Source organism: Megascapheus bottae, chromosome 24 (assembly GCF_031878675.1).
Source record: "Megascapheus bottae isolate mThoBot1 chromosome 24, mThoBot2.hap1, whole genome shotgun sequence".
NCBI classification, from domain to species: Eukaryota; Metazoa; Chordata; class Mammalia; order Rodentia; family Geomyidae; genus Megascapheus; species Megascapheus bottae.
Window position 1 is genome coordinate 12400655 of NC_143532.1, and position 18067 is coordinate 12418721.

General features: G+C 47.1%; 1 protein-coding gene across 5 annotated transcripts in view; it reads right to left on the reverse strand.

The window, feature by feature from the left end:
- Positions 1 to 12102: 12102 nt before the first annotated feature.
- Ripor1 (RHO family interacting cell polarization regulator 1) overlaps positions 12103 to 18067 on the reverse strand; it is a 29226-nt gene continuing 23261 nt past the window's right edge. For 3 of the 5 annotated variants that reach the window (XM_090357441.1, XM_090357439.1, XM_090357436.1), the window contains exons 11-22: positions 17624 to 17772; positions 17415 to 17544; positions 15786 to 17327; positions 15594 to 15709; positions 14613 to 14745; positions 14006 to 14141; positions 13719 to 13880; positions 13330 to 13488; positions 12997 to 13193; positions 12823 to 12906; positions 12627 to 12717; positions 12103 to 12518 (exon numbers count right to left, since the gene is read on the reverse strand). In XM_090357441.1, coding sequence (XP_090213567.1) covers positions 12421 to 12518; positions 12627 to 12717; positions 12823 to 12906; positions 12997 to 13193; positions 13330 to 13488; positions 13719 to 13880; positions 14006 to 14141; positions 14613 to 14745; positions 15594 to 15709; positions 15786 to 17327; positions 17415 to 17544; positions 17624 to 17772 — 2997 coding nt within the window. In that variant the 3' untranslated portion in view covers positions 12103 to 12420. Of the gene's footprint in view, positions 12519 to 12626; positions 12718 to 12822; positions 12907 to 12996; positions 13194 to 13329; positions 13489 to 13718; positions 13881 to 14005; positions 14142 to 14612; positions 14746 to 15593; positions 15713 to 15785; positions 17328 to 17414; positions 17545 to 17623; positions 17773 to 18067 lie in introns of all 5 variants that reach the window. The other 2 variants (XM_090357438.1, XM_090357437.1) reach the window with 2 other exon arrangements.

Consider the following 18067-nt stretch of genomic DNA (forward strand, 5'->3'; position numbering starts at 1 on the left):
AGAAAAGTCCCCATGAGACTCTTATCTCCAGTTAATCACTCAAAACCAGAAAGTGGTGCTGTGGCTGGAGTGGTAGAGGACCAGCCTTGATCCCAGAGAGTCTCAGGGACAGCACCCAGACCCTGAGTTCAAGCCCCATAACTGACAAAAAAAAACCCCATAAATCTATCGTGTAACTCAAAACTGTATCTCCGTTTTTGGGGAACTTGAGGTTAGGAATGTTGTGACTTTAGGGAAGCCTGGGTAAAAAGATCTCAAGACTCTATAACCAATTTTTTTTTTCTTTAAGCTGGATATGGTGGAAAATACAAAGGAAGTATATCTGGCTCACAGTCCAGGCCAGCTTGGTCATAAATGTGAGACTCTATTTGAAAATATCAAAAGCAAAAACATGACCAGGGATTTGTCTCAATGGCAGAGCATTTCATCTCAAATCATTTTAAGATTAACCTATAAGAGTATCTCCTGAAGCTTTAATGTGGGCAAATATAAGGTAGTGTATTTAAACAGAAACAAACCCCCATCATATTTACCAAGTGTATGAACTATATTTACAACAGTTTGACCTCTGAGGCATGTTAGAGCTAGGAATGGGGTCCAAGTGTCTTGGAGTCTACTTTCTGAAGATGAAGAACTTAGGTGCTCTCTAAATGGGCCAAGAAAAGATTGAAAACCACTAGGAAGGAACAAAAGGGTATTTCTTTTTCTTATAAGAAATCCTGATATATTCTACTTTGTGTAATCTCCAAGAATCAAAGGATGTAAAGCCAAATTAAAAAGATAGGGTATTTCAGGCAGAAAAGAAACAAACTGAGCACCAGGTGCTGGTGGCTCACATCTGTAATCCTAGCTACTCAAGTGGCTGAGATTTGAGGATCACAGTTCAAAGCCAGCTGTGGCAGAAAAGTACCCATGGGACTCTTACCTCCAAGTAACTACCAGACAGCTAGAAGTGGCTCTGTGGCCCAAAGTGATAGGTAGAGTGTTAGCCTTGAGTGAGAAAGCTCAGGAACAGCAGCCAGGCTCTGAGTTCAAGGCCCACAGCTGACAAAACAAAACTGAGAGGGGATAATACTATGAGGAGAGCCTGTGAAACAATTCAGATGACTAAAATAAGGTCAAGAACTGGGAATATATCTCAGTGGTAGAGTAGTCCTAGCCCTAGGATTGTACATGGCCCTGGGTTTGATCCCTAGTACTGAAAAATGAGGGGAATGTGTTTCAAAATACCTATGAGAATTGAGAATCCATTCTCTGATTTGTTTCAACCAGGTGCTGGTGGTTTATGCTTGTAATCCAGAGACTGAATTTGAGGATTGAAGTTCAAAGCCAGCCCAGGCAGGAAGGGCTGTGTGAGATTCTTATTTTCAATTAACCAGCAAAAAATCCAGAAGTGGGGGCCGGGAAGTTTGGCCTAGTGGTAGCGTGCTTGCCTAGCATGCACGAAGACCTGGTTCGATTCCTGGGTACCACATACATAGAAAAAAGCTGGAAGTGGTGCTGAGGCTCAAGTGGTAGAGCTCTAGCCTTGAGAAAGTCCAAGGACAGTGCTCAGGCCCTGAGCTCAAGACCAGGACTGGAAAAAAAAAAAAAAAAAATCCAGAAGTGGAGCTTTGGATCAAATGATAGAGTACATCTGTGAGTGAAAAAGCCAAGTGAGACCATGAGGCCCTGAGATCAAGCCCTAGTACTGTCATGAATAAGAAAAGGGATAATTTTATATGATTGTCGTAAGGAGGAATACAGACTCTACCTTATTCCCCCCTCTCTGTCTGTCTCTCTCTCTGTCTCTGTCTCTGTCTCTCTCTCTCTCTCTCTCCCCCCCCCCCCTCTCTTTCTGACACACACACACACACACACAATTATGGGACCCAGCCCTTAGCTTTGCAGACAGAACCAGAAACATAAAATGGTTTGTATCCTAAGAGCAGATTCCTTAAGGATCAGGTACCACACAGCTTGATGTATAATCAGAATGCTGCTTTACTGGTAAGTGGACCAATATCCTCATGCCACCAAAAGGCATGTTGTTGGTCTAGATGTGGTGTAGCTAAGTGACTAGAGCACTTATCTAATGTGGAAGAGGCTTTAGGTTCAATCACCAGTACTGGAGTGGCGGGGGGGGGGGGGGGGACGGGGAATCATAAGGTTTTCCTATAGGTGAACAACCTCAGAAGGCAGATTACTAGAAAGCTTTTGTTTAACCATTAGTTAGATTGAGATGTTACATAATGTAAGCATTTACTATCACCTGTTCTGGATGAAGGAGTCAGATTGTCCTGGATTCAGGTTTTGTCTTACGTTCTTACTACTGGTTTGATCGATCGTAAGTCAATTAGTAACAACTCATCTATAAAACGAATAATTGTATTTGATAGTGATTAGGTTTATTTAAAAAACAAAAGCACACAGGCCGGGAGTTTGGCCTAGAGGTAGCTTGCTTGCCTAGCATGCACGAAGACCCGGGATCGATTCCTCCGTACCACATACATAGCAAAAAGCCGGAAGTGGTGCTGAGGCTCAAGTGGTAGAGCTCTAGCCTTGAGAAAGTCCAAGGACAGTGCTCAGGCCCTGAGCCCAAGCCCAGGACTGGCAAAAAAAAAAAAAAAAAAAAAAAAAAGCACACAGCACCACTTCCTGTTTTCTAGTGGTTAATTGAAGATAAAAGTCTCACAGACATTAGTACCTGGGCAGGCTTTGAACTGTAATCCTCAGATCTCAGCCTCCTGAGTAGGATTACAGGTGTGAGCTACCAGCGCTCTGGCCAAAAGAGTAGTTTGATTAGGATTTTCTTGGCCTTAGCAACCATTTTTTCTTGTGCTATGTTTCTCCAAATTACTACATTCCTAAGAGCTTTCTATACTCTAGTTCCTCATTTTGACAGAGTACTGGGGTTTGAACTCAAGCTCACTTAGTTTGCTTGATTGGCTGGCATTCTTAACACTTGAACCATACTTCTAGCCCAGCCTTTTCTGTTTTGTTTTTTTGTTGCTGTTGTTTGTTTGTTTGTTTTTTGCCAGTCCTGGGGCTTGAACTAAGGGCCTGAACACTGTCCTTGGGCTTTCCTCAGCTTCCTGAATAGCAAGGTAATACAGGTGTGAATCATCAGTGTCCAGCAACCCCTGTTTTAATTCCATATAAGTCTTGCAGTAGTTGTGATCATTTACATGTTTTCTTTTTTAGACCTTCTATACCAACAAGTGGAGGAAAATGTGTTTTATATATAATCAATGGGCAGATTTTTACTTCAGTGTAAGGCCTAAAGTTATACATGAATCCTCCTATTCTTTAAAGGACAAGTATGAGATATCCAATTTAGCAAGTATTTTCTCTCCCTCCTCCTCTTCCTCCTCCTCCTCTTCCTCCTTTTTCTACCTGGAGATTGAACTCAGGGCCTTGTACATGCTAGATAAAAACATTGTAGCGCCAGATGCTGGTTGCTCCTGCCTTTTGTAATCCTAACTACTCAGGAGATCTAAGGATCATGGTTCAGAGCTAGCCCAGGCAGAAAATCCCATTAAGACTCTATCTACAATTAACCACCAGAAACTGGAAGTGATGCTGTGGCTCAAAGTGGTAGAGCAACTAGCCTTGAGTTGAAGAGCTCAGGGATAGAATCCAGACCCAGAGTTCAAGTCCACAACCGACAATAAATAAATATTCTACCTCTGACCTACAGCTACAACCCTAGTTCAGCACCTATTGATTGGATTCCCTACTGTGTGTAGCTTGCCATTTTAGGCAAGATGATTTCAAAGATGATTTAAGATGTGTTAAGTAGTAAAACTGGTTAAGAAAAATAATGGAAGAATATTTCTAACAGGAAGAAATAAAGTCACAGAAGGAGCAAATCATTCTCTAGTAGTATCTCGTTTCATCTGAATCTAAAGTATTGCCAAGACATCATGAGATAAGATAAAGGCATGTAAGGTAAAGAGCCATGGTCAAGGGCATAAAAATATATGAGTATTCGAGGGGCTGGGAGTTTGGCCTAGTGGTACAGTGCTTGCCTAGCATTCGTGAACACTTGGGTTCGATTCCTCAGTGCCACATATCTAGAAAAAGCCAGAAGTGGTGCTGTGGCTGAAATGGTAGAGCTCTAGCCTTGAGAAAGCCTAAGGACAGTGCTCAGGCCCTGAGTTCAAAGCCAGGACTGTCAAAAAAAAAAAAAAATTCAAGGACAGCAAATCATCCCACATTATTGGGCTAGGAGTAGAATAGAAACACCAAACTTCATAAAAGGGTTGGAAAGTTTTCAGTATCTACCAATATCAGCTGCTAAGACCAGCCGCTTTGTCCTAACATTTAAAGACTTCCATATCATAGCTTGTCTAGACTACAAATTTTCTTCCTAGTTAATGTCTGCTTTCTTTTGACCCTTATGAAAGCTATATTTGTCTTTCAACTTTCAGATCAAATGACTTAAGAGACTTTACCTAGATCTATATCCCATGCTTAGGAAATTTTGTTCTTTTTGTTTTTATCTACATTTCCCAAGCATGCATTGATTATACTTCACTAATTCATCCATTTGTACATTTTTTCTTTTCTTCTTTTGTGCCAGTTCTGGGCTTGAACTCAAGGCCTGAGCACTGTCCCTGAGCTTTTGTGCTTAAGGCCAATGTTCTACTACTTTGAGCAACAGTGCCATTTCTGGCCTTCTGGTGGTTAATTAGAAATAAGTTCTCATGAACTTTTCTGCCCAGGTTGGCTTTCAACTATGGTCCTCAGATCTCAATTTTTTTTTTTTGGTTGCTCATGAGGCTTGAACTCTGGGCCTGGGCACTGTCCCTGAGCTCTTCAGCTCAAGGCTGCTGCCCTGCCCCTTGAGCCACAGAGCCTCTTCCGTTTTCTATTGGTTAATTGGAGATAAGTCTCAGGGTCTTTAGTGCCTGGGCTAGCTTAGAACCGTGATCCTCAGATCTCAGCCTCCTGACTAGCTAGGATTATAGGCCTGAGCCACTGTGCCTTGCTAGATCTCAATCTTTTGAGCAGCTAAGATTACAGATATGAGTCACTGATACCTGCAGAAATAAGTTTTTTGTTTTTTGTCTTCCTTTTCAAGTGAGAATCACAATTCTGTTTGATAAGCCAGGCCCAGTTTTGTCCTGAATTCAAGAGATGAGCCTGTAGCAGTGGCATTTGCCTGTATTCTCAGCATTCAGGAGGAAAAAGGAAAATTATGAGTTCAAGGCCAGTCTGTAAGACTACAAAGTGAGTTCTAGGATAGCTTCAGTATACAGCATGACTCCCAAATTTCTAAAAATGATGAAAATGTTAGAATGAAGCCCTCCTCCAACTAATATAAGCTAAGAAACATATAACTAATATAAGTTAATTAAAAATGTTGAAAAGAAGGGAGAGAGGGAGGGAAGGAAGGAGGGAGGGGCTTGCTCAGGATCCTCACACAATACTTGACTATTATATTTTTCTTTTTATTATTAATTTATTATTATTATTATTATTATTATTATTATTATTTTGCCAGTCCTGGGGATGGAACTCAGGGTCTGAGCACTGTCCTTGAGCTTTCCTCAAGGTTAGCACTCTACCACTTAAGCCACCTTTTCTGGCTTTTTCTATGTATGTGATATAGAGGAATCGAACCCAGGTCTTTGTGCACACTAGGCAAGCACTATACCACTAGGCCAAACTCCTGGCCTCTATTTTTCTTTTTTGGGATGAAGTTTTGTTACGCTGCCTCAATTTTGAACTAGACTCCAGTGATTCTCCCACTGCAGACTTCTGAGTGCTGAAATTTTAAGTGTACTCAGCTCAACATTTTCTAGGCTTACCCACTCCCTGTTTCCTGCTACTCTTGTTTTTAATACTGGAAATTAAGCACGGAGCCACAAGCATGTTAAGTGCATGTGCTTCTCCTCAACCATACTCTCCCAGTCCCCAGTCCCCTACTCTTCAAATTCTATATGCTTTTTTGGGGGGGGGGGAATAAAAAGGACTTTTGTCCCCAAACCAAGTTGATGTCAACTGCTTCGACTCAAAGGGCTTTAGTGGTGGAAATTAATTTCTAGACTTCTTCATAGAATATGTGGTACTTTTAGCCTCAGAATGTTTTGTTTTGTTTTTGTCAGTTGTGGGGCTTGGGACTATGAGCCTGGGAGCTGTCCCTGAGCTCAAGGCTACTGTCCAATCTGTTGAGCCTCAGTGCCACTTCATTTTCTAGCGATTATTTGGAGATAAGTTTCAGGGTCTTTAGTGCCTGGGCTGGCTTTGAACTGAAATCCTCAAAGCCTCCTGAATAGCTAGGATTACAGACATGAGCCTGAGGCACCCAGAATGTTTTTGGGTTGCTTTGAAGTAAGACAAAACCATCAGCTGAGGAATTAGATATTGGGAGCCAAAACAAGACAGGTTTTATTGATACTCACCAAAAGACTTTTTTTTTTGTCTAGTCCTGGGGCTTGAACTCAGGGCCTGGGCACTGTCCCTGAACTTGTTTTGCCCAAGCCTAGCACCCTACCACTTGAGCCACAGCACCATGTCTGGCTTTTTCTGTGTGTATGGTACCAAGGAACCAAACCCAGAACTTCATGCATGCCCGGCGAGTACTCTTTCACTAGGCCACTCCCAGTCCTACAAGACATTTCTTGACCACTTATTATGACTACTCACCATATAGCTGGCCGTGAGTAGCAGGGATAAAAAAGTGTCAGCAACTTGACAAAAAGTTCAAGTACTGGGGCTGGGAGTGTGGCTTAGTGGTAGAGTGCTTGCCTAGCATGCATGAAGACCTGGGTTCGATTCCTTGATACTTATTCATAGAAAAGCCAAAAGTGGTACTGTAGCTCAAGTGGTAGAGCGAGGAAAGCCCAAGGACAGTCTCAGGCCCTGAGTTCAAGCCCCAGGACTGGCAAAAACAAAACAACCCAAAACAAAACAAAACCCAGCTGGGCACTGGTGGCTCACACCTGTAATCATAGCTACTCAGGAGGCTGAGATCTGAGGATCTCGGTTTAAAGCCTGCCTGGGCACTAAAGTCCATGAGACTCTTAGCTCCAATTAACCACCAGAAAACCGGAAGTGGCACTGTGGCTCTAGTAGCTGCGCGAAAGCCTTGAGCTGAAAAGCTCAGGGACCTCGCCCAGGCCTAGAGTTCAAGTCCCATGACCAACCAAAAAAAAAAAAAGTTGAAGTACCGTCTGAGTTACCTCGGGAGACTTTGTCTTCAGACAGGGGGGAAAAAAAAGGGAGATGCTCTCTTGGTGTCTGTTCAAATAGATACCACTGAATTTGAACTGCTAGGTCAATTCTGAGGTGATCCTTAGTACTAAATAAATTGGAAAGCCCTAACTTGATTTTATGTATGAGATATCCACAGTAGGTAACTGATAGAGGCAGAAAATAGGTAATTGTCTAGGACTAGGAATAGTGTAAAGGAAAATACAAGGGCCCCAGGAATAATAGCTAAGAGATGCAATTTCATTTTCTGTTAATGTGACTTTATTAAAATTTTGATTAACTTAAGGTATACAAAGGGATTTCAATGCAGTTTCTTTTTCACTTGATGAAAATATTCCAAAAATGTAGTGATAGTTGTACAACTTTATGAATATATTAAAAAGCCATTGAATTTTATTTATTTGCTGTATTAGGGATCAGATCCAGGGACTTGTGCCTGCTAAGCAAGCACTGTACCACCCAACTACTTCCCCAACTCTTGTGGTACTGGGTTTGCACTTAAGATCTCAATTTTACTCTACCACTTGACCACACCTCCAGTTCCACCATCCTTAACTTTTTGAAACAGGGTATGGCTGTTAGCTTGGACTGGCCTTGAACTTAGAATCCTTCTCCTTCAACATCTTAATGTTTGAATTAAAGGTGTACATGCATGGCTTTTTTTTTTTTTTTTTTTTGCTACTCCTGGCTTTGTCAAGGCTAGACCTCTACCACGTGAGCCACAGCACCACACACTCTACCAGTAGTCCAAACTCCCAGCCCTGCATGGCTCTTAATTATGCACTTTTTTTTTGGGTGGTGGTGGTGGTCATGGTGCCTGGACACTGTCCCTGAGCTCATTTGCTCAAGGCTCACACTCGACCACTTTGAACCACAGCTCCATTTCTGGTCTTCTGGTTAATTGGAAATGAGTCTCACAGGGCTGGGATGTAGCTCAGTGACAAAAACTCTTGCCTAACAAGCACAACATCCTGGAATGGATCCCCAGTACCAAAAAGAGAAAAGACCAAAAAAAAAAAAAAAAAATCTCACAGACTTTCCTGCCCAGGCTGGCTTTGAACTGAGATCGTCAAATCTCAGCTTCTTGAGTAGTTTTTGATGATAGGATTGAGCCACCAGCACTGGGCTAATTATTTTTGGATTAATTAACCTTTTTTTTGGCCAGTCCTGCGGCTTGAACTCAGGTCCTAGGCACTGCCCATGAACTTCTGTTGCTCAAGGCTAGCTCTCTACCACTTGAGCCACAGTGCCACTTCTGGCTTTTTCTGTTTGTGTGGTACTGAGGAATCAAACTCAGTGCATCATGTATGCTAGGCAAACACTCTACCACTAAGTCACATTCCCAATCTTAAGTCACATTCCCAATCCATAATTATGTACTTTTTAAATGGCTGAGTTATTATGTGAATTCTCAATAGGGCTGTTTAAAATGCCCAGTCATGGAAGTACATACCTGTAATCTTGGCTACTTGAGAAGCAGGTATCAGAAGAATTGTAGTTCGAGGCCAGACCTGGCAAAAAGTGAGAGCCAGACACCAGTGGCCTACACCTGTAATTTTAGCTACTCAGGAGGCTGAAACCTGAGGATCTTGGTTCAAAGCCAGCCTGGACACAGAAGTTGTTAAGATTCTAATCTATAACCACCAGAAAACCGGAAGTGGCACTATTGCTCAAAGCAGTAGAGCACTAACCTTGAGTTGAAGAGCTCAGGGACAGCACCCAGGCCAAGTTCAATCCCCATAACTTACACACACACAGGGCCGGGAGTTTGGCCTAGAGGTAGAGTGCTTGCCTAGCATGTACAAAGACCCAGGTTCGATTCCTTGGTACCACATACATAGAAAAGCCAGAAGTGGTGCTGTGGCTCAAATGGTAGAGCCCTAACCTTGAGAAAGCCCAAGGACAGTGCTCAGGCCCTGAGTTCAGGCCCCCAGGACTGGCAAGGAAAAAAAAAACAACTGAGACACACACACACACATACACACACACACACACACACACAGAATCCACCCCCATCTCAACAAGATGGACATGATGGGATACTTCATGTCCAGCTGTAGGTCTGAGGCTGGCCTCTGGCAAAACCTTATCTGAAAAAATGAACTAAAGCTAAAAAGGATAGGGCGCATGGCTCAAGTGGTAGAATGAATGACCTCAATAGGACATTTTAAAGCTTGGGGATAGGGGTGAAGGGTACGTTTCATATACATGGATGGAGTTCAGCAAATTGTACCCACACACCAGGCACAGAAACACACAAGGAAGGCACCCCCGCTGTGTGGGCGAGACAAAGATGCAGTCCTCTCTCTGTGTGCCAGCCCATCTGCTTCTTTGCCTTCACAAACATGTCTCTTTCTCCCTTTTTTTAGGTTCTCTGCAGCTTTGACTGCATGCAGGAGAAGAATGGGAAAGAACAAAGGTAAGATTGGAAGAGGGCAAGAAGAATAAAAGCAAGGAGAATTGTAAGAGGCTTCAGAAACCAACATAATAAATTGTATTCTGGACCATGTTGGCCTGGCACTTTTTTTTAACGTATCAGTTCCTTCCAGGTAGAGTCCTGAAGATGACAATGAAGACATGACTGTAGCTTTAATGGATGCCAACGATAGGGGTCTTCTCAATGTCACAGACCTTAGAGGCCCACTTCCATCTTTCCCTTCATCAGGTCAGGCAGACTTCACAGGACAACGGGGCATACTTTCCTTACTCTGGTACCTTGACTTCTGATGATAGTATCTACCTTCCATCACCTGGGCAACAGGTTCCCAATTGTCCTAAGTTCAAAGCAACAGGAACAGGCACCTCTCCAACCTGGGTAACAGTAGGATAGGAGGTGGAGGGAGTTGTGGGGCAGTTTTGTCTTATGAGAGCCACCTCTAGAGACTGGTGTAGTTATAAAAGAAGGGAAAGAAGGGTTCTCCCTCCACCATCTGACAGATCAGGGTCTCTGGGCAGAGGCTAAGTCACAGACAGAAAGGTCAAGTGAGGGGCCAGGAGTTCGGCCTAGTGGTAGAGTGCTTGCCTAGCATGCATGAAGACCCGGGTTCAATTCCTCAGTATCGCATACATAGAAAAAAAGCCCGAAGTGGTGGTGAGGCTAAAGAGGTAGAAGCTCTGACCTTGAGAAAGTCCAAGGACAGTGCTCAGGTCCTGAGCTCAAGCCCACGACTGGCAAAAAAAGAAAGAAAGGTCAAGTGACTGTCCTCGGGTTGATCCAAGCTGCTCCAAGCCAAAAAAGCCTCTGGATCTCTATTTTCTCTCTTCCATGACAACTCCAGTGAACCCTGGCTAGGATGATTACATTTTTCCATATTTTTGCCCAAGCCCTGCCCTATCCTGCAGATTGAGCTATGAGTGGGTACTGGCCCATTCACCCCTTTTGTACTTTCCCAGGACCTGGTCAACACCAGTGTTCACTTCCTCTTTTCCCACCACCTGGGCTACACTTCTGAAGCAAATGGACAGGCCCTGACCTACTAGTGGGCCTCTTGTGGGATTCAGTTTCTGAGTGGCACCTAGTGGTGGTGGTTCTCGGACTGCAACTTTCTTGCAAGGGTTCACGAGCAGACCCAAGCTGTGACTCAATTTGGGTGCTGGCATGGTTTCTATCATTTGATTGCCTTAATCTATCCCTTACCATCCCAAAAGCTGTGCTGCACCATCCTGCCTAAGGTGCCCTTCATAGCTACAGAGGGAGAGGGAGCACAGAGTTTGTTCGACATGTGATGGCTGTCTGCCATTACATATTCACCACCACTGGAGCCAGCCACCTGCATCTACACACAGGTGTTTCCTGTATGCTTTCCTGTCGCAGTGGGTTTTTTTTTGTCTGTTTGTTTTTCTTCTACTCAGTGAGGCTTCCCCAGCAGGTGGTTAATGCACTAGCCAAACCTCTTCACACAGCTCTAAAGCACTGGGGGATAGAGTTCCACAGGAATTTGGGTCATCCTCCCCTGCCCCCTGGGGCAGTTGGTACCTCATTAGTTCTTCCTGAGTGCAGGTACACATACATTCCCTGGGATACCAGAGTGGGCTCAGAGAGTGGGAGAGGCCCTGCCCATACACTCTCCCTTGCTTAGGGATCATGGACATTTTGTTGGGAGAGGGGAAGAGTGATCTGTTTCTCTAAGGGTATGGCGCTTCCTCAGGCCCTTCTTAGAATGAGCCTGCCATCCTGCAATCAGCCCTACTCTCTTGCTCTTCCCAGATCATATTCCTGGCAGCTTTAAGGGAGGGGAGCCATCTTCTGGGAATCCTGCCTTCTGAAGCAAAACAGTTCTGATGCTGATGGGAATCACAGGGTTCCGCGGGTTTGTATTCCAGAGAAGTACCTCAGGGAGGGTGGCCTCAGAGCAGCTATCCTGGTCTCCTGCCTCCCAGGCCCCAAGATCCTCCCCTCTGCAAGAATCTTTTCCTTGATCCTCAGCTTCCAGGAAGTGTTCCTTCAGTCCTCCCTGGAGGAAACTGCCTGGGTGAACACCCCTAAGTCTGGGATCTGCGTTATGCAATTCTGGTGCCCTCTTGTGGCCAAAAAAAATCACTATTCTGCATGGGTGGTTTTGGTTTTGTTTTCCCCCCAGTCACAAACTCAGCCACACTATTATCGTTTGCTTTCTGCCCCTGGCTATAGCCAGTCCAAAACTGGCACCCTTGGGGACCTTCTTTGGGTCAAATGCACAGTTACACCCAAGGGTTGTAGTGCCCAGGCCCAGATGCTAGCTGACCCTGCTCAGCAATGCCCTCTTTCTTTCCTCTGTTTTCTCCAAGACCTTTCTGGGCTTTGTTCCACTAAGATTTCCAGGACAGATTTACATACTGTTGTCACAGCTGGGGTGTGAATACATCAGAACCAGGAAAGGCATGCCAGAGGGTGCTGGAGCAGAGGGAGTGGAGCAGGCCATGTAGGAAAGGCATTTTGCTTTTTATTTTCTGTAAAACTCTGTAAATAAAATACAAAACCAAGGGAAGTGGTGAGGCAGAGGCAAGGTGGCCAGGCCCCAGACATTTTATGGCGAGGGATGTGCTGAGTCGAGGCTGAGAGGCACTTGACTGCAGGCACCGACTCTACCAACCCCAGGGGTATCAGAAGAATATATTAGCTTTTCATTGATAGGAATCTGTGGGGAGGGGTGTCTGGAGCCAGCCCTCACCCTCCCTGCCAGTGCCTGGTGAGCCTTGAAAGTGGTTAGAAGGGGCTCTGGGAGCCAGTGAGTAGAGAGTTTAGAATGCTGTGCTGGCCATGCTGCTGGGCCCAAAGATACGGGGTAGGGCGTCTAGTGACTCCTCCAGCCGTCGATGGGCAGACTGTCCTTCTTCCCCTGAAACGCATAGGGATGAGGTCAGTAGTAGCCCTGGACTCATAGCATCCTATAAGCCAAGATGTCTTAGAATCCACTTGATCCATACCTCCCATCCTTCTGACTTACCACACTGCTGCAGACTTTGCCGGGCAGCTTCTCTTACAGCTTCTGTGTCCGTTTGGCACAGGTACACTAGGGGTTCAATGCCCTCAGGAGCCTATCAAGAAAGACAACAGTGAGTAGGCTCAGTGGACTAGGTGGGAAGGCCCCAGATGGATGCCAGGAGGGAGAGTAAAAGGGTAAGTTGGTTGGCAAGTATCACCTTGATGCAGCCCAGAGCCAGGCATCCAGCCACTCGAGTCTGCACATCTTCATCCTCAAGCTGGTCCAGGAAACACAAGAGGGCCTGGGAAAGGGTAGGAGAGCATCCTTAGCCAGACATTGAGAGCCCAGGACCACAACTCTCACCCTCAAGAGAGCCCTGCCTGACTCTCACCCTTTCACGGAAGACAGGGCCCAGTGACAGGCTTCGGAGTTGTGTGCTGACCGCAGCCATGACCTTGTTGTTGCCATGGACGAGCAAGGAGCTGAGGGCTCGAAGTCCATCCTTTCGCAGTCGCCCCTCAGGTGCCAGCCTCAGTGCCTTCAGCACAATAGCCTGGTCATCAGAGTTCAGATTTCTTACCAGCAACACTGAAAGAAAGGAGCAAAGTAAGGGCTAGGGCAAGATGGAAGATGAGGAGCCTCATAGGGTTTGGAGGCCTTGTCCTCGTGTCCTCATCCATACCCTCAGGGTCAAGTAACTTTGTGATCAGGGCCACTGTCTCACCTTCCTCAGCAGTCTCTGTCACATAGGCCTCCATGGAAGGGCTGTCCAAGGCTTCAACGTAACTCCAGAACTGGAAAATGGTGAGCTGTTCCCCAGGGCCTGGTTGGGGCCTCCTGGGCAATTTCTGTCCCAGGGCATCCTCCAGGAACTTTACACACACTGCAGGAGATGGTGCCATAGCCCAAGTTGGGATACACCCAGACTTCCAGGTGGAAGAGAGTGCTCCTGTCCCAGGCTCCTGTCCATACCCTACTAAGCTAGGCATGAGTCTTCAGTCATCAGTTTCTCCTCAGTGCTCAGCCCTATGTCAGTGTGGCTCACTTCGCCTGGGATCCCCACTGCTGGGAAGCTTGAGAAAAGATGGAAGGGCAAGTAAGGAAACCACTCACCAGCCTCAGCCAAGCCTGGCTGACGCAGAGAGAGACGGGCACCATACTGGTTGCAGAAGGTAAGGAGTACCCGCTGCACTGGACAGATGAAGGGGTTGAGTCCCTCTGAACACTGGTCCCAGAAGGTCAGGAAACCAGGACGGGAGGCTGAGAATTGCACCACTGTGAAGGGATTGAGAGAAACAGTCAGCAACAGAGCAAGCGGAGGGCAGACTGGTCACTAGATGAGGTGGAGTGAAGTAAGGCGAAGTTTCAGGTAGACATCAGAGCCTAAGTGAGTCCTTTACCTTCCTGGGCAGAGATGACAGGGGTCTCCCATAGCCTGCTGAGCTTGCATACTGCCTCAAGTACATGGGCTTCCCGCAGTAGCCGTTCCAGGGCCCACGCTTCCTGGCAGCGCAAGGGCCCAAATGTGCCAAGTTTCTGGAGAACAGAAATGGCCAAGTAGCATAGAGCTCAGGATAGGACTTAGGAAAGATGGAAACCAGGGACTACAAGATCCAGCATGCATTGGGAGAGGCTGAGGGCAGGCACAGGGCAGGAGGTATTCATTCAGCAAGAAGAACTAGATGCCATGACAATAGAGTACTAGGGTATATTAGGCTAGGTTTGGGAGTTGGGAATGTGGTAGAGTGATTGTTTAGCGTGCATGAAGCTCTGGATATGATTCCTTGGTACCACATAAACAGAAAAAGCCAGAAGTGGCGCTGTGGCTCAAGTGCTAGCCTTGAGCAAAATAAGCTCAAGGACAGTGCCCAGACCCTGAGTTCAAGTCCCAGGACTGGCAATAGCAATGAGGAGGAAGAGGAGGAGGTGGCAGCCAGGATTGGAGTGCAGGGCTATCTGGGACAAGAGGATAAAAGGGAAAGGATGGAGAAATACCACTAGCCTCACCAGCAGGAGACGACTGCAGTGGTACAGGTGCTGGACCAAAGTAGCATCCAGAGGTGGACACCCTGTGCTGAGGTGGTGGGCACGGGGTGAGTCTAGACTGTCCTCAGCCCCAGCCTCTGGATTGCTTGCAGGCCTGACAGAAAAATGGAGTCAACCACTCTAGAAGCACACATTACCATTTGGTCACCAGAGTTTATTTTTATTAAGTTCCTCCTATCCCAGAATGGAAGAATACAGATGCACAGATAATAGATAACAGGTAAGTTCACAGTGGACTTCCAGCAGGGGTAAGTCTTCAATCAGTCTTCCCTGTGCCACTCCAGCTAAGACTGCAGGGGATGCTGGGGCTGGGGTGGTTGAGAGTAGGGGGTTGCAGGCAGAAGGGTTTATAAAATGTAGACTGAAAAGGACGTAGAGCATGAGAATGTAACCTGGGAGGCATCAGAGGAAGGAAGGATCGGGAACGACTTTCAAACCGTGATTGAAAATGGCCACTCTGGGACCTGAGAGAACGGGGTCTCTGGGATCTGAGAGACCGGGGTCTCTGGGACCTGAGAGACCGGGGTCTCTGGGATAGTCGGGGGTTATTATGAGGGATGCAGGGTGCCTGACGAGGCACTGAAGGAGCTTCTTCATAGGGTAGTTCCAAGGTGAGGCCAAAGGAAAGAGGAGGGGTGGAAGGCACACGAACTGATGGGGGCCGGTGGGGGAGGCACACATTGCAGAGATGAGGAGCAGGATGGCCAGAAGTACTAGGGACAGGTGGTATTGGAGACATGGATGTCAAGGACACAGGAGTTACACACAGGACAAGTGAACACAGATGTACATGCGAACCAATCCACATTCATATGCTCTGCCTGGCTCTTCACCCCATTTTGCCTTTCTCCCTGCATCTCCTACCTGAGCTCCTCTGCCTGGCAATACCTCATCTCTTTCCCTTTATCTCTTTCCCCTCAACTGGCCTTTCTCGCCCCTTACCTGTCCCCTGGCCCATCATTATCTTCTTCATCTTCGTTGAGGAAGCTGAAGCTTTCCAAAGCATGTTCCACAGTGATGCTGAGACTAGAGGCCCGGCTGCGAGTCATGCCTTGTTTCTGCTGGAGTTGGGAAGGGGGTCAGAGCTGCTACCACTACCTGGTTATCCTCCCTAGCCTCCTAGGCCAGCCTCACCTTCCTTACCATGAGCAGACTCTCCAGCCGGGTCACTTCTTGTTCCAGGCCCTGCAGCTCAGGAAACTGGCCACGATAGTCATCCAGGGCAGACATGAGGGCACCCAGGGCTTCCTCCAGCCTCTTGTCTCCAGCTCCTCCAGTTGTTCCTGGGGCTGGGACTTGAGTAGCTGTGGCCAGGTTAAGTTCTGAATGCTGGGGTCCAGGGGTTACGGGTGAGTGAGGAGGGCTTAGGCTCTTAGTGTTGGGCTCTGGAGGGTCTGGGTCAGAGCTGGTGAGAGGTTTCCAGTCAGAACAGGCATGACTTTGGTAGGTGGTACTGGGCACTACAGTGTCTGCCTGAATACTGGAAGCAGAGGCTGGGTCTGAACAGGGAAGGGGTTTGGTGATGGGGAGTGTGGCGTCTACAGAGGGACTGGGGAGCACAGCAAGATCTAGAGAAGAGGAAGAGCTTACAGTTGTAAGAGTGTGGCTTGGAGTGGTTTCGACTTGGCTCATAGCATCAGGGGCAGGACTTGTGTTAATTAACATTCTTGCTTCATGGGTGGGGCTTATGGGAGTGGGGCTTACAGTGGTATGAGTGGGGTTTGTAGGAGTTGGGCTTGTAGTGGTATGGGTGGAGCTTGTAGGAGTGGGGCTTATAGGAGTGGGGCCTGCAGTGGTATGGGTGGAGTTTGAAGGAGTGGGGCTTATAGGAGTGGGGCCTGCAGTTGTATGGGTGGAGCTTGTAGGAGTGAGGCTTGCAGTGGTATGGGTGGGGCTTACAGTGGTATGGGTACAGTTTGGGGTGGCATGGGTGGGGCTTGCATTAGTATGGGTGGGGTTTGTGATGAGCTGGGATGGGACAGTAGTATCAGAGACAGGGCTTGTAGTGGTGAGGGTAGAAAGCACAGGCTTGGGTGCCGAACCTATAGTAATAGAAGTGAGGTTTTGAATATTGTTAACAGGGCTCATGGCACTATGGGTAGAGCTTATAATGGTATTGTTTGGGCTTGGCAGCCCAGAAGGGCCAGAGTTTATGGTTTTATGCATTGGGTCTAGAAATGCAGATGATGGTGCAGGGTCCACAGATGTAGGGGCAGGACTGGTTGTGTTGAGGGGGAGGCTTGTGGCAGAGTGGCAGGTGTCTAGAGCAGGTTGATTATTACTAGGGCGCTCTCCATGGGTGAGATCTGGACGGGTAGGCAGGCTAGGTCCTGGGACCAGGCTCTCTGAGACTGTAGCTTCCACTGAAGCCTCAGCCAAGGCAGCATCCACACTGGCCTCACTGATGTGGCTCAAGGTCCGACTGTAGGGAGCATGCCCATTGGCCAGGGCTGGAGCCACAGCTCCCTCCTCATCCATGGGCCCAGATCGGGGGATCTCAGGCTTTCGGAAAGCAACTTGAATGGGCAGAGGCTCAGGCTGCTGCACCAGGGGCCTGGGGATTGTTGAGTGGCGGGCAGTGCCTGAGAGCTGTGGACTGGATGAGTCGTCTGAAGATTCAGATGACAAGGACCATGCTGTCCCATTTTCCAGCTCCTCCTGCCGCCGTAGCATGTTCTGAGAAAGAGGGAAGGGCATTTCAGGATCACCTCTGAAAAGCCTCTAGGAGATGGTAAGGTCTGGGGCCTGGGTTATGGCTCTCACATAAAAGGCCTGTTCCCGAAGTGAAGGGGTGTCTGGTGGGCTCTGGCTGTAGGTGGAGAAGCGCTTGGTAACATTGGAAGCTTTGTTGACAGTTGAGGCAGCTGAAGGCTGATCATCCTTATCAAAGGGGCTAAGGAGTAAATACACAGTTAGCCATGCTATAACCTTCCTGGCCTTGCCCTTAAGTCCTAAACTTTAAGCCCACTAACCTCCATATGACTTCCAGGCTGAGCTTGATAGTGCCAAGGTCATTGATGTCCACGGCCACAACCTGAGGCAGGGCAGCAAACAGGTCCTTGGTTTCACAGGAGACACTTCCTACAACTACATGATTGGCCAGGCCCTTCAGTTCTGTCACCTGTAGAAAAGTATATATAATGGGGGTCACAAGGGTGCAGGGACTATGAGCATTCAGAGGCCTGAATCTGCACAGAGGCTACAAGATGATCACAAGGATATGAAACCATGGAGGCTTAAAGCAATTTGGAAGCATGGGAATCATAGAGGTCTAAGTTGGTAGGGTCACTGAGGTTATGGGAGTCACAGCTCCTGGGGGGAGGGGCATTAAATACACATAGGGTCAAGAGACTATGAGAAAGTCAGTCAGTAGGACTTGAAATATAGGAATTACGAAGTTTGTTCTCAAGGCTTCG